The 11472-nt window shown below is 48.2% G+C and overlaps 1 protein-coding gene across 2 annotated transcripts in view; it reads left to right on the top strand.

Moving 5' to 3' along the window:
* Positions 1-3759: 3759 nt before the first annotated feature.
* Positions 3760-11472, top strand: part of FBXW10B (F-box and WD repeat domain containing 10B) — a 30255-nt gene continuing 22542 nt past the window's right edge. Inside the window, exons 1-6 of one of the 2 annotated variants that reach the window (XM_045526834.1) lie at positions 3971-4031; positions 4542-4620; positions 6413-6577; positions 7402-7602; positions 7694-7821; positions 8599-8721. In XM_045526834.1, coding sequence (XP_045382790.1) covers positions 4542-4620; positions 6413-6577; positions 7402-7602; positions 7694-7821; positions 8599-8721 — 696 coding nt within the window. In that variant the 5' untranslated portion in view covers positions 3971-4031. Of the gene's footprint in view, positions 4621-6412; positions 6578-7401; positions 7603-7693; positions 7822-8598; positions 8722-11472 lie in introns of both variants that reach the window. The other variant, XM_045526833.1, reaches the window with a different exon arrangement.

Here is an 11472-nt window from a genome sequence, read left to right as displayed (position 1 = left end):
CTGTGATTGGACGTCTCGGTGGCTGGGCAGGACGCCCTTGCAGGGGGGGTCCACTGCGCCACTTGCCCCTGATATTCACATTTGGGGCACTGGCTGTGTCAGACTCAGGCAGAGTGCTGGCCACCCTGGGTTTGGGGGCAGGCCCAGTTTTTATCTCTATCGTGGGCTTGCTCTGTAGTCTTGTTGAGAAAAATCTCAGGATCTCCCAGAAGGAGGGAGGCAGGTACTGGAAAAGAAGAGGGAGCACAGGTCATTTCACAATGACCAGGGCGGTACATCAGTGGTTGGTCATTTGAGGTAAGAATCCTTTTCCCCAAATTCATAACTTAAGATGTGACCCTGATGAGTACCTGAAAAAAAGTGGGTGTATGCGTGTGGGTGAGCGTGCGTGCTCACTCATGATTTTACTGTCTCATATAAAAAAATAATTTTCAAAAATTCTAGCAAGCCGTGGCAGCCAAACTGCAAATAACGCCTTAGGCATCTGTGAGGCGTTGAATTGAGCGTTAGGAGCTCGGTGTTTGGGGCCTTTCCAGATAGCAGCCTGCTCTCCAGAAGTTCACGTACAAACTGTCAGCCTTTCTTCAGACCCCTCCTCCCGTCCTCCTGCTGCTCCTCCTCCGTCTTCCCTTCCGTCCGTCCAAAGCTTAGTTTTGAAGTGAAACTTTATTTTCCCACAGGGTGCTCCAGGCTTCACGCTGCGATGTGAAGGTGATCCGGTAGGTTTTGTGTGTCAGGCTGCTGGTCTCTGCCCTGACATTGCTCATTTAATCTTTGCAGCCCTGTGAGGTACATGCTATTTCTCTATTTTCTGGAATGAAGATGACAACACTAGCCATTCAGAGAGGTTATGTAACTTGCTCAAGGTCACTCAGTAATAAGTTGTGAAAGAATTAAGTAATTTATGCTTATTTCTGAAATGAAGCTACCTTCACAGATTTCGAGACATGAGCAAAGCTTACTTCCCGACCAGCAGCGTCAGTGTGTCACCTGGGAACTTGTCAGAAATGCACATTCTCAGGGTCCCAGCCCAGAGCTACTGAGTCAGGAACTCTGGGAGGGGCCCGGCAGTCTGTTTTAAGAAGGCCTCTGAGGGATTCTGATGCACGCTTGGCTTTAACCTGTTCTGTGCTTCAACCACCAGGAAGCAAGTATCTGCAATGTCAGCACAACAGAAAGATGTTTTTGGCCACCCTGGGCGTACGCTACCTCCCCGGGCGCGGGGGTGGATCAGCTAAGTTGAGAACTTTTCTGTGCTAAGCTCTCCCTCTTCTGGATAACGAAACATTTCTAGCCAATGCCCTTGTTTCCCTAACTTCTCCTTTTCAAACCAAAGGGCAAATTGGTGAGTTGGAAACTCACTGGTTTCTCATGAACAAAAGCTTTTTTTAAAAAATTTAACTTTGCCAACAAATGTGATACCACATGATGGGAAGGTGATGGGTAAGACATCACAGCTTCTCCGTACAAAAGTCCATTCATTTGACCTGACAGCCGCCTGGGAGCTGGGTGGGACAGTCCTCTCTATTTTGTGGAAGGGAAGTAGGCTGAGAGCAGGGAGTGGATTATCCAGGGGTATAATTCGCCCTCCTACCTGCTCACAGCAGAGCCAGCTTGCTGCTTTGTCCTCCTCCCCTGAAACCTGTGCTCTTTCCTGAGTCCCTGCTGGCTGAGCAGGGCAGGTGGCCGTGGGGTAGACAGAGGGATGGGGCTGGACCAGCAGAGGCTCAGGTCCTCTGGGGCAGTGTCAGACACGACAGCACAGGCGGTGGGGACGACGTGATGTCCTATATCCAGCCAGCCACGGTCACAGCTCCTGGGCTTCTCCGTGCCACGTGGGAGGGTGGGAAAAGCAAGTGGAGGTTTGTGGCGGTATGGTGACAGGGTTTAGCCAGGATCATGAAGGAAACAGAATAAAGCAGGGCAGAAAGGAAAGGTAGGGGCCTGGCACGAAGCCTGTGGGCTGCTTGTAGCCTGGACATTTGAGAGATCTCCAGGTGCATTTCCCGTCCCAGAGTTTTCTCCACTGGGCTCCTATGCCTCACTCTGATGACACCTATGTGTCGCCTCTGTGGGTCCCGCTGGCGCCACTTCCCCACTATGGGCCCATCTGGCCCTCCACCCAGGCCACAGTCTCAGCCCAGATCCCAAAAGGCTCCAGCTCCTTCCTGAGCCAAGTGCAGGCCCCGCCCTCCACAAGGCACAGGCGAGTGGCAGGCAGGGACCAAGGTAGCAGGGAGTCACCTGCTCGCACTTGCTCGCTCTGGAGCACCCTTTGTCTCTCTGTTCTCAGGAGGCTGCCGCTTGTCATTGCCAAGAAGCTGTTTAGAAAAGGAGGTGCCACGTGTGGCGATGCCGTACTCTGGTCCCTGGTGTTTGAGGAGAATGTGTGTGTATGTGCACGTGTTGCGGTAGAGGGGATGGAAAATGAACTGTGGCTGATGTCTGAAACCCAGTGTACTGGGTGCTAATGAAAAGCCGGTGAGTTGCCGTGTGTGTGTGTGTGTGTGTGTGTGTGTGTGTGCCTGCGTGTGCACGTGTGCGTATGCAGTGGTGCTGAGGGGGATGGGGAGGGGGTAGGAGGAGCTGCCACGCTCACCGATGTTTATGAATGTAATCTTCACACCACAGCACCCTGCAGGGTAGAGACTACCGTGTCTTCTACAGATCAGGAAATCGGGGTGGGAGAGGACTGAATTGCTTGTCCAAGACCGCACAGCTAGTGAGAAAGAAGCAGGATGAGATTCGAGCTAGTCGCTCGCTCTCTGACCGTAAGTCCATGCCCCTCCATGGGGCTGTAGTCACTACTCAGACGCGGAATAAAGACTGAGCTGTGTGCATCAAACTGAGTCCTTATGTACATCAGCCTCACAGATTAATATCTGAGTTTATCTGAACCTATAAAAATAAGCTACTTTTATTATGTGGCTATTAGAAATAAAAAAATAATTAATAAAAACCAAAATACTTTTAGCTTGTGGCACTTCTGGGGGTAACATCCCTGCCCCCCATATTCCAAAGTCTGCCTTGGGCCTGCCTTCTCCTTGCCATCCTCCTTTGTCTGGCCTTCCTGAAGAACTAGATGTTCACCGTCTGTGCAACTGCCATTGCCAGTCGTCCCCATCCCTGCGATGGCCTCCATTGCCTTCCTCTGATTGTGCCTGGTCTTCAGACATGGGCTCTAGGAAGGATGCAGTATTGCAAACCTTTTGGTTTTATCTGGAGCGATGATAATAATAATAACAATAGCAGCAACAGCTACTCAAATATATCAATATTTTATCTAATCCTAGGAGGTAGCTACAATTTTTGTCATCTACCTTCATCTGCTCCATCCTCCTAAGTACAGTGAAGACGCTGAGGCCCAGAGCGGCCAGGTGTCCTGCTCAGTACCGTACAGCTTCTAAGTACTAGAGTCAAGGCTTGAGCCTAGTCTTGTCTGAAGTAGGAGAATGTCTCAGAGTGCCTTAGAAACTCTTTTTCTGGGCTGCCCAACATTTGCATGGGTACTTTGACTGCAGTGAGATTTCTGGCCAGCGTTCCGAAGCAGTTAAATAACTTTCTGCCTTTACTTGGATGATGAATTCAGAAAATGAATATAAAGATCCTCAGGATCGTTGGGCTAGCCACCTCATAACTGAACGGCTGTAAACATAAGAAGTTTACATCTTATTTTATATTCATGAATATTTAAGAGTCATTAATAACAACAACAATTGAAGCTCAACACCAGCCTCTACAATATATTATATTTTTTTCTTTAAAAGGAGTCCACATGTTACTTAAATTTGACTAACAGCATTCTTGTTGTTCTAGAAATGAGATGACCAGCTCTTCTAGAATATACAGCAACTGCCTCTGCATACATGGCGCCAGGTTTAGGAGATTTACGGTAAAGCCATGTTTCCAAGGAGGTCAGTACAGAAAGCCAGACTTCTGTTGGCAGTTTCTGGGAGACATACACTTTCCACCCATCGCAGCAGTTTACTTTTTCTCCAGGAGATGTTTATAATAGAAAAGGCTCAGTCTGGGTATTTATCCGTTTCCCCTGTTCCCCTGGTGTTTGCTGGCGTTGCAAATGGGCAAGGCTAACATGAGCTGGATATCTCAGGATCATGGAAAACCTGGAGTCGAGGCTTAAGAATGCCCCGTATTTTCGCTGTGAGAGGGGAAATGATTCTGTCCCCGTGTGCCAGAAGTGTGAGACGTGTGTCTTGGCATGGAAGATCTTCTCTACCAAAGAGTGGTTCCGGAGGATCAACGAGATATCGCAGACCAGGTTTCTAGTTAGCATTCTGGAGCAGTTAAATAACTTATATTTGTTACACTATTTCCAAAATATCCTTCAGGCCACACAGGGGAAGGATTTCATCTATAGCAGGTCCCGGATCGACCTCAGCAAGAAGGAAGGGAAAACCGCGAGGTCCTCGTTGAACCAAATGTTGGATAAAACCGTAGAACAGAAGATGAAGGAGATGTTGTACTGGTTTGGGAACAGCACCCACCAGACTAAGGCTACTTACACTCTCTTGCTTCTGCAGATGTGCGACCCCAAATTGCTGCTCACTGCTGCCAATGTGATCAGAGTCCTCTTTCTGAGAGAGCAGAATAATATCTCAGGTAAACAAGGGCCCACAAAGACCACAGGGCAAGACCTCAGGAGCCTGCAGGGAACTGCAGGTCTGGGCAAGCTCAGGTAGATGGGGAGTGTCCAGAATGCAGCACAGGGTTCTTGGAGCTGACACCTTGTTCTGACACCTGATCCTGTTTACCAAAGGAGAAACTGAAGAATGTAACTTCCTTCAAGAATCTGTAAAATGGCAAATGCAGGAGGAAATACAGAACTTTTAAATGTCAAGCATTTAAAATGGATTTTTGTGTCCCTTAGACTGAGAAATGTCTGATCCCTGCCTCTGACCACTTAATTCTAGTGTTGTTCCTGCTTTAGGGACTGGACTGGGCTTCAGAGGGGGTTAAGAGAGAAGCTGCTAAATTGTTTTGCCTTCAGCTGTCCTGCCCAGAAACTAGGCCAAGAGGTCAAACCTTGGGGCTTTTTTTTTTTTTTTTTCATTCACTCCATCATATTCCTTGCTTACACATAAAATCAAAACTTGGAGTAGAGTTTCTCCAAGGCTGGAGATAGCTAAAGGACCACATATGTCTAGGGTGGCAGTTCTCAAACTGTAGCTTGTATCCTGTCTCCAGGAGGGCTTGTTAAAACACAAACTTCTGGGCTCCTCCCCCAGAGCTTCTGACTCTAACAGGTTTCCAGCTGATGCCAGTGTTGCTGGTCTGGGGACCTCACTTTGAGAATCACTGGTTTAAGGTGTTAGTGAGAGAATCTTGGAAACATCTGGCTAGCTGGTTCAGGGAAGCAAAAGAAACCAGAAGGGAGGCTGGAGACTTGCTATCAGGAGGGCTCTGGGAGCAGGGGGTCCAGGGTGGAGAAGGGCAGGTGCAGGCAGGGGTGGGGGAAGGCTGGGAGGTATCAGCGCATGGAGGAGTTTCAGAGTTTGGGCTCTAAAGGTGCATAATTCCTAATGCCAGTGAGACTTGAGTTTTGGTCACATTTGTAGACTAATGGAATCCTAAAGAATTTTAAAGCTAGATGATCTAGGAAGCGATTAGATTGCAATGTATGTCACTTGACTTCTTTATTGTGTGAGGGATATAAAAGAAGGATAATATAGAATAAAGACCTGGTGAAAACAATCAGAGAATCGTAGGGTTTTAAAACTATAAATTAGATTAGAGATCAACTAGTCCAATTCCTTAATTTTATAGATCAGTAGGCCAAAGTTCTGGGAATCTGAGGGATTGGCTTAGGTCACCCAGCAAGTGGGCTGAAAACCAGGATCTCCTCCGGAGCGCCTTGCACCGGGCCACACTCCCCACAGGGGAGGGCTGGGTGGTACCCACATGACGCGCTCTCTGCTTCCTTTCAAAGGCCTCATCCTGTACCATAGGAATGGGCTATTTATCTTGGAGTTGTGTGAGTCCTGTTACAGGTTGTTGCAACCTTCCTCTTTTCCTAGGGAAGACTCTAAGAACTTAAATTTTCTAATGTGACTCAAGGGAAGTTATTTCTGTCTTTAAAGAAATTCAGCAAGAGCTTCCAAAATCAGTTCCTCTTGAAGTTCCTGCCCATGACTCTCTCCTTGTATTAAATATTAATGTATAGAGCTCTACTGCATTTTGCACTGGGGATGGGCTGAAAGTCGAACAGGGGGCCTGCTGAGATCTTTGCATAGAAACTCAGAGGCCCCAAATAAAAACAAACATAACTGCCCTGTTCTGTTTTATGTATATTTAAAAAAAAGGAAGGAAAAATAAAACCATTTCTCTCCACCTCATTTTCTTTCACACACCTGCTTTTTAAAGAGCAATTTTGTCTTGGTCTTTTGTTTTTCAGAGCTTGATCAAGGTTCCACCAATGCGTATTTTTTACCCGAAAGAAAGTACAGCCCCACCTCTGAGACCTCACATGTCTATCGGGCAGCTAGAACTCAGCAGACATCCTTTCCTTTGTCCAGAGCCTCAAGAAGTAAAAATGTGCCGGGGAGAGCATCTAATCCTGGTGAGTGAGCTCGCCAGCTGGTAAGGGGAGAAGCAAGGATTAAAATTGCTCGGTATACGCTAAAGCCCGTGTTTCACCTGGAGACACTTGAAAGCAGAGATCAGAAAGGAAACTATCAGGGGGGTTTCCTTTGAAGACCTCCTGCCCCAGGCCATAACCCATCATCCAGCCCTGGTGCCAGCATGGTGGGCAGCTCTAGAATCCAGCCCATCAGCAGCTATTTTTGTAGCATTGGATTCAGTCTTGAGGAGGGAAGAAAAACAGTGGGGAATTAGGTCCCTGAACTCCAGGCCCTCCTAAGTTGGGTTCTGAAGCAAGACATATACATGAAATACCATAGGAAGCACAATATACCAGAGGAAATACCATAGGAAACACAAAGCATAGGTACTAAAATGCTTTTTTATGGGAAATTTCAAATTTCAGAAGTAGATAGAACAGTATGAAAACCACCCAAATAACCATCACCCAGCTTCAACAATGACCAACATTTTACTAACTCTGATTTGATTCATCCCCCTTTTTGTGTTATAAATTATGTACAATTTTTTCTTGTTGGGATATTTTCAAGGAAATTCCATGATGCCATTTCAGACTTTGCTAATATAGATGTCTCCTTGAGCTGAGAAGGCTGAAAAGCACATGTATGTTTGGGTCAGCAGCTTCTATTGTCATGTAGACAAAGAGGTGACAGAAATCCAGTGGCCTAAGGGTAGACTCTGATGAGCTTTATTTTGGGGAGAGCTTTTGGCAAGGACTTGTTCTTGGCCTGGAGTTGTGACAGAGACAACTCAACCTTGCATCTTTCTCTGGCTTCATTCTAGAGGGACAGTGGAAGAGTTCGCTGCAGTGTATTTCGGAGATGAACAGGCTGTTTTCTGGGAAAGCGAGGAGTGCCAAGCTTGGGTACGACCCCTGCAATCTGTTGGTTGACCTGGAAGAGGTTAAGGACGTGTCTTCTGTGTTCAGCAAATACCGAGACTTCATCCGTCACCTGCCCATCCACCTCTCCAAGTACATTTTAAGTATGCTGGGATGGCCTAGAGGTTTCACAGACACCTCCCATCTTGGCCCAGTTCTGGAGTTTATGGGTCCATGTTTGTTTTTTTCCTCCAGGACTGCTGGACAGAAACACCTTGCACAAGTGTGCTTTCGTGAGCCAGCACTGGGCCGCCGTGGCTCAGCAGGTCAGGATAGACATGTCGTGGCAGAACTTTGTTCAGAACCAGATTTCTGTCTTGCAGGTACTCCTGGCTGGGAGGGGAGCACCTGGAGACCTGCCTCGCTTCCGTGTTCAGGCTGGCCTGACCTTTCTGTCGCCCTGGCAGGCCCTTGGCTGGCCGCCTGCTCCACATCGGCGGCTCCTTAGGCTTCCGCAGTCCCTTCCTTTTGGTCCAGACTCCCGTCGGTCGTCGGTCACCATTTAGTCTCTTGTCAGCGCGGCCAGCAGGGACAACACGCATAGAAACCACTCAGGAGCAGAGAGGCAGGCCCTTTCCAAAACCTCACAAAACAGGGAAATGTTTTGCCCACAGGGAGTTTTATTGCAGCTTAAGCAATAAGAAAGCCATAAGTATGTTTCAGCGTCAGCCTCCTATGGTACATAGACGTTTACAAGGCCACAAAGTCTATTTTTAGGTTAAAAGGCAATTGTCCTCCAGATAGTAATCATCTCTAGCACTTTTACTTCTTAGTTTCTTGCTGGAAGCCTCCCCCTAAGCCATGGGTTCTTGGTAGCCTGGATTTTTTCCCAGTAGAGAGAGATGACAGAGGACGAGAAGCAGCAGGTGCAGTGAGGCCGGCCGTAGTCTGGAAGCTGCTGCCCGTCTCCTGCTGGTCCCCTGCAGGCAGTCGAGGTTCCTCCTCGAGTCAGTCTGCACACACTGTGGGCACAGCTGGCCGGGCCGGGCCTTCCTTCCTCAGCCAGGGCTTACCCGCCTTTCGGATTTTGCCAAGAACTAGTTTTTCCCTTTTCTCCTAGAGAGTGGAACCGAGAGCAGCCATTTTCTGTTTTTTCCCAGGGGTCCTACACAAGGGGAATAGATCCAAATTACGCCAACAGGCTGCCTGTCCCAGTCCCTAAAGTGTCGGATGACGGGAAGCGCACACGTGTGAAAAGCCAGAAATTGAAGCCGAGAACCAAGGTGGGTTCCAGCAGCACCTGGGGCAAGTGGCTGTGAGTGTCCCATTCTTAGTGGCCATTGAAGGCTGAAGTCCAGGCTCAGCCCTCGAATAAGGACAGAGGACCATGGCAGGTAACGTTCCCGAAGGGAGATCAGAGTTCTTCCTGGTTGCCCCTGACTTGCAACCTCTTCTGAAGCCTTGATTTCCTCGTCTGCTGAATTAGCGGGTGATCTGGTTGTTACTTCAACCCCCACGGCCATGTTCTGAGTCCACAGCCCCAGGTCATTTAGTGGAGAGTTCCAGGCCAGGAGCCATGCTGGCCGCAGCTGGGCTTCCCCTCAACACTATCAGCCCTGCCTCTGGCGTGCGTGGCTCAGGAACAAGGACACATGGGAAGGGCTAGCGCTTGTCCTGAATGTCCAGGGCCTGGAATTAATTCAGCTTCCTCATCTCTCACTCCCAGGTTCCTTTTTGTTCCAGGATAGGAGAGAGTTAATTAACTGTAGCCCTCCCCACCAATTCTTGGGCAATGATGAACAAGAGTAATTGGAAGACTCTTGGGCTCTGTGTCTTGCCTGTGCAGGCGTGGTAGTTACTGCTAAAACCGTTACATTCCTGCCCACTCCTCTCTGCCCAAGGTCCCTCTGTTTCGAAGTTTATTCAACTGTCCCAAAAAGGATATGAAATGAGGGGTGATCTGACTGTAGCTCCCCATAAGGAAGTTGTACGTTATAAATTAGAATCTGAGAAATAAAAGCATCCAGAGAGACCATGTAGCCCATGTAGACAGACATGTTGGGGGCCAGACAGGCCACACAAGGGAGGAGTGGGCTGCGTGGGCAGTGGAGGGTGGTGGGCTGTGCTGTGCTAGCCTGCAGAGTTTACGCCCCATCTGAAAAGCCAGTTGCTATTCAGCTCCTGCTGATTATTGCCTTGGGGTACTGTGGACCTGCCAGATCATCTGAGCCTTCAAGAGAAGATAGAAATCTAAACTATCACATGAAATCTCTTTTCCTAAATGCTGGCAACCAAATAAAAGCATTTTATAAAACTACATGGGCCAAAAAAAGCACATTTGTGAATCTCCTTTGACCTGTAATTTTTTGTCTCTGAGCTGGTCCACTCACCCATTTTATAGATAAAGCAACTGAGGCTCAGAGAGGTCAAGATCTCCCTGCCAGTCGAGTGATAAAGGCACGTTTCCAGTGCAGCCCTGCCCTTTCCAAGTCTGTTGCTCTATTAAGTGTAAGAAAATGAATGCCCTTCTTCCTTGGGTGAAGCAGTTAGTAATGGCCCAACAACAAGGAGTACTCAGACAGTGTTTGATATTCTAGGAATGTATAAGTCAAGAAAAGGGAGAGAAACAGGTAACACAGTATGGAGACTGGAGGAGAATAGCTAGGCTAAGCAGTTACAGGGTCTCTGAAGGTGGCGGTGAGTGCTCGGAGGGGTGCCGATGGCCGTGAGCACAGGCAGCATGCCAGGCACGGGGCCCATGGCTTTGCATACACCATTTGCTTGATACTCACCGTAGGTCAAGGAGGATCATCACTCCTGGTTTATAGATGTGGACATTAAGGATATGATGTTGGGAAACTTGCCCACAGTCTCATAGCTGGTCAGTGGCAGAGCTGGGATTTGAACTCAGGTCTTTTCCTTCCCAGTGACTCTGCCATGTGGCTTCGAGGACTCACAAAACTTAGGAAATGAGCCAGGACCAGGGACTTCCTGCCTGGGCCAGGAGAAGCCAGGGAAGCCTGGTTGAATTCAAGCCAGGATATGGGACACTGCTCAGACCGTGGAGGCGGGGCAGGTTAGCGGATTCCTCTGGGGGCTGACTTTTCGGTGGGCATCACTGTTTGGTTAAAGATTTAGGAGGAGAGTGAGCAGAGGAAAGAGGGCATCAGGGAAGAGTCTAAAGGCATGGAGAAGGCTAAGGTTTTGGAAGGAGACTTCAGAGGAGAGGTCCCCAGGAGGACTCTGGGCTGCAAACACGATGCTGTAGGCTTCTTTGCTTTCACGATAAACTCACTCTACTTTTTTTTCCCCTGCCAGTCTAGTGTGACTATTATTTCCTGCTTTTTGAGGGTGCCATATGGCTGGGAAGAAAAGTGGAACTTGGAGTCCAATTCAGTCGTCTATGCCAGAATTTAGCATGCCTTAACTGCTCAGAAAGTGTGGGATGGAGGAAGGAGGGAAGGAAGAAAGGAAGGAAGAAAAAAGGAAGGCAGGAGGGAAAAAAGGGGCAAAGGAAGAAAGGAAAAGGAAGGAAGGAAGGTAGAAGGAAGGAAAGAAGGAAGGAAAGAAGGAAGAAAGGATGGATGGATTGATTGGGAAGCAGAGGAGAGCGCCCCTGTCGAGGCTTGATAAAATTTATTTGCCCTCCCTGAGACACCTCGTCTGTAAACTGATAAGAACATGTCGTGGGGCAAGTGACCTACTTTGTGAGGCAGCTGTAAGGACAAATGAAACTTGTAGATGTATGAAAACTTGGAAATGCAAATGCATAGAGTGTGTAGCAGTAATTACACACAGGGCTTAAGTTCCTGTGAGTGTGCTTGGTACTGTCAGGTACCTGGAATATATCTGTGAAACCCCAATTTCCGTGCAATGGCTGGTCATACGGCACCTGTGATCATACCGTCTGTGAGCTCATTTTTGGAAAAGTTGTATAATCAGTGACGTTTGGAATTCAGCCTCGAAAGTTCGTGGAATTAGAACACACAGAAAATACAAAAAGGCGAAAGAAGAATTAGGCCCCTTGACTCCGC

Source organism: Lemur catta, chromosome 15 (assembly GCF_020740605.2).
Source record: "Lemur catta isolate mLemCat1 chromosome 15, mLemCat1.pri, whole genome shotgun sequence".
Taxonomy (NCBI): Eukaryota; Metazoa; Chordata; class Mammalia; order Primates; family Lemuridae; genus Lemur; species Lemur catta.
Note: the sequence above shows the minus strand (reverse complement) of the source record. Positions and strands in the feature narration are given on the sequence as shown.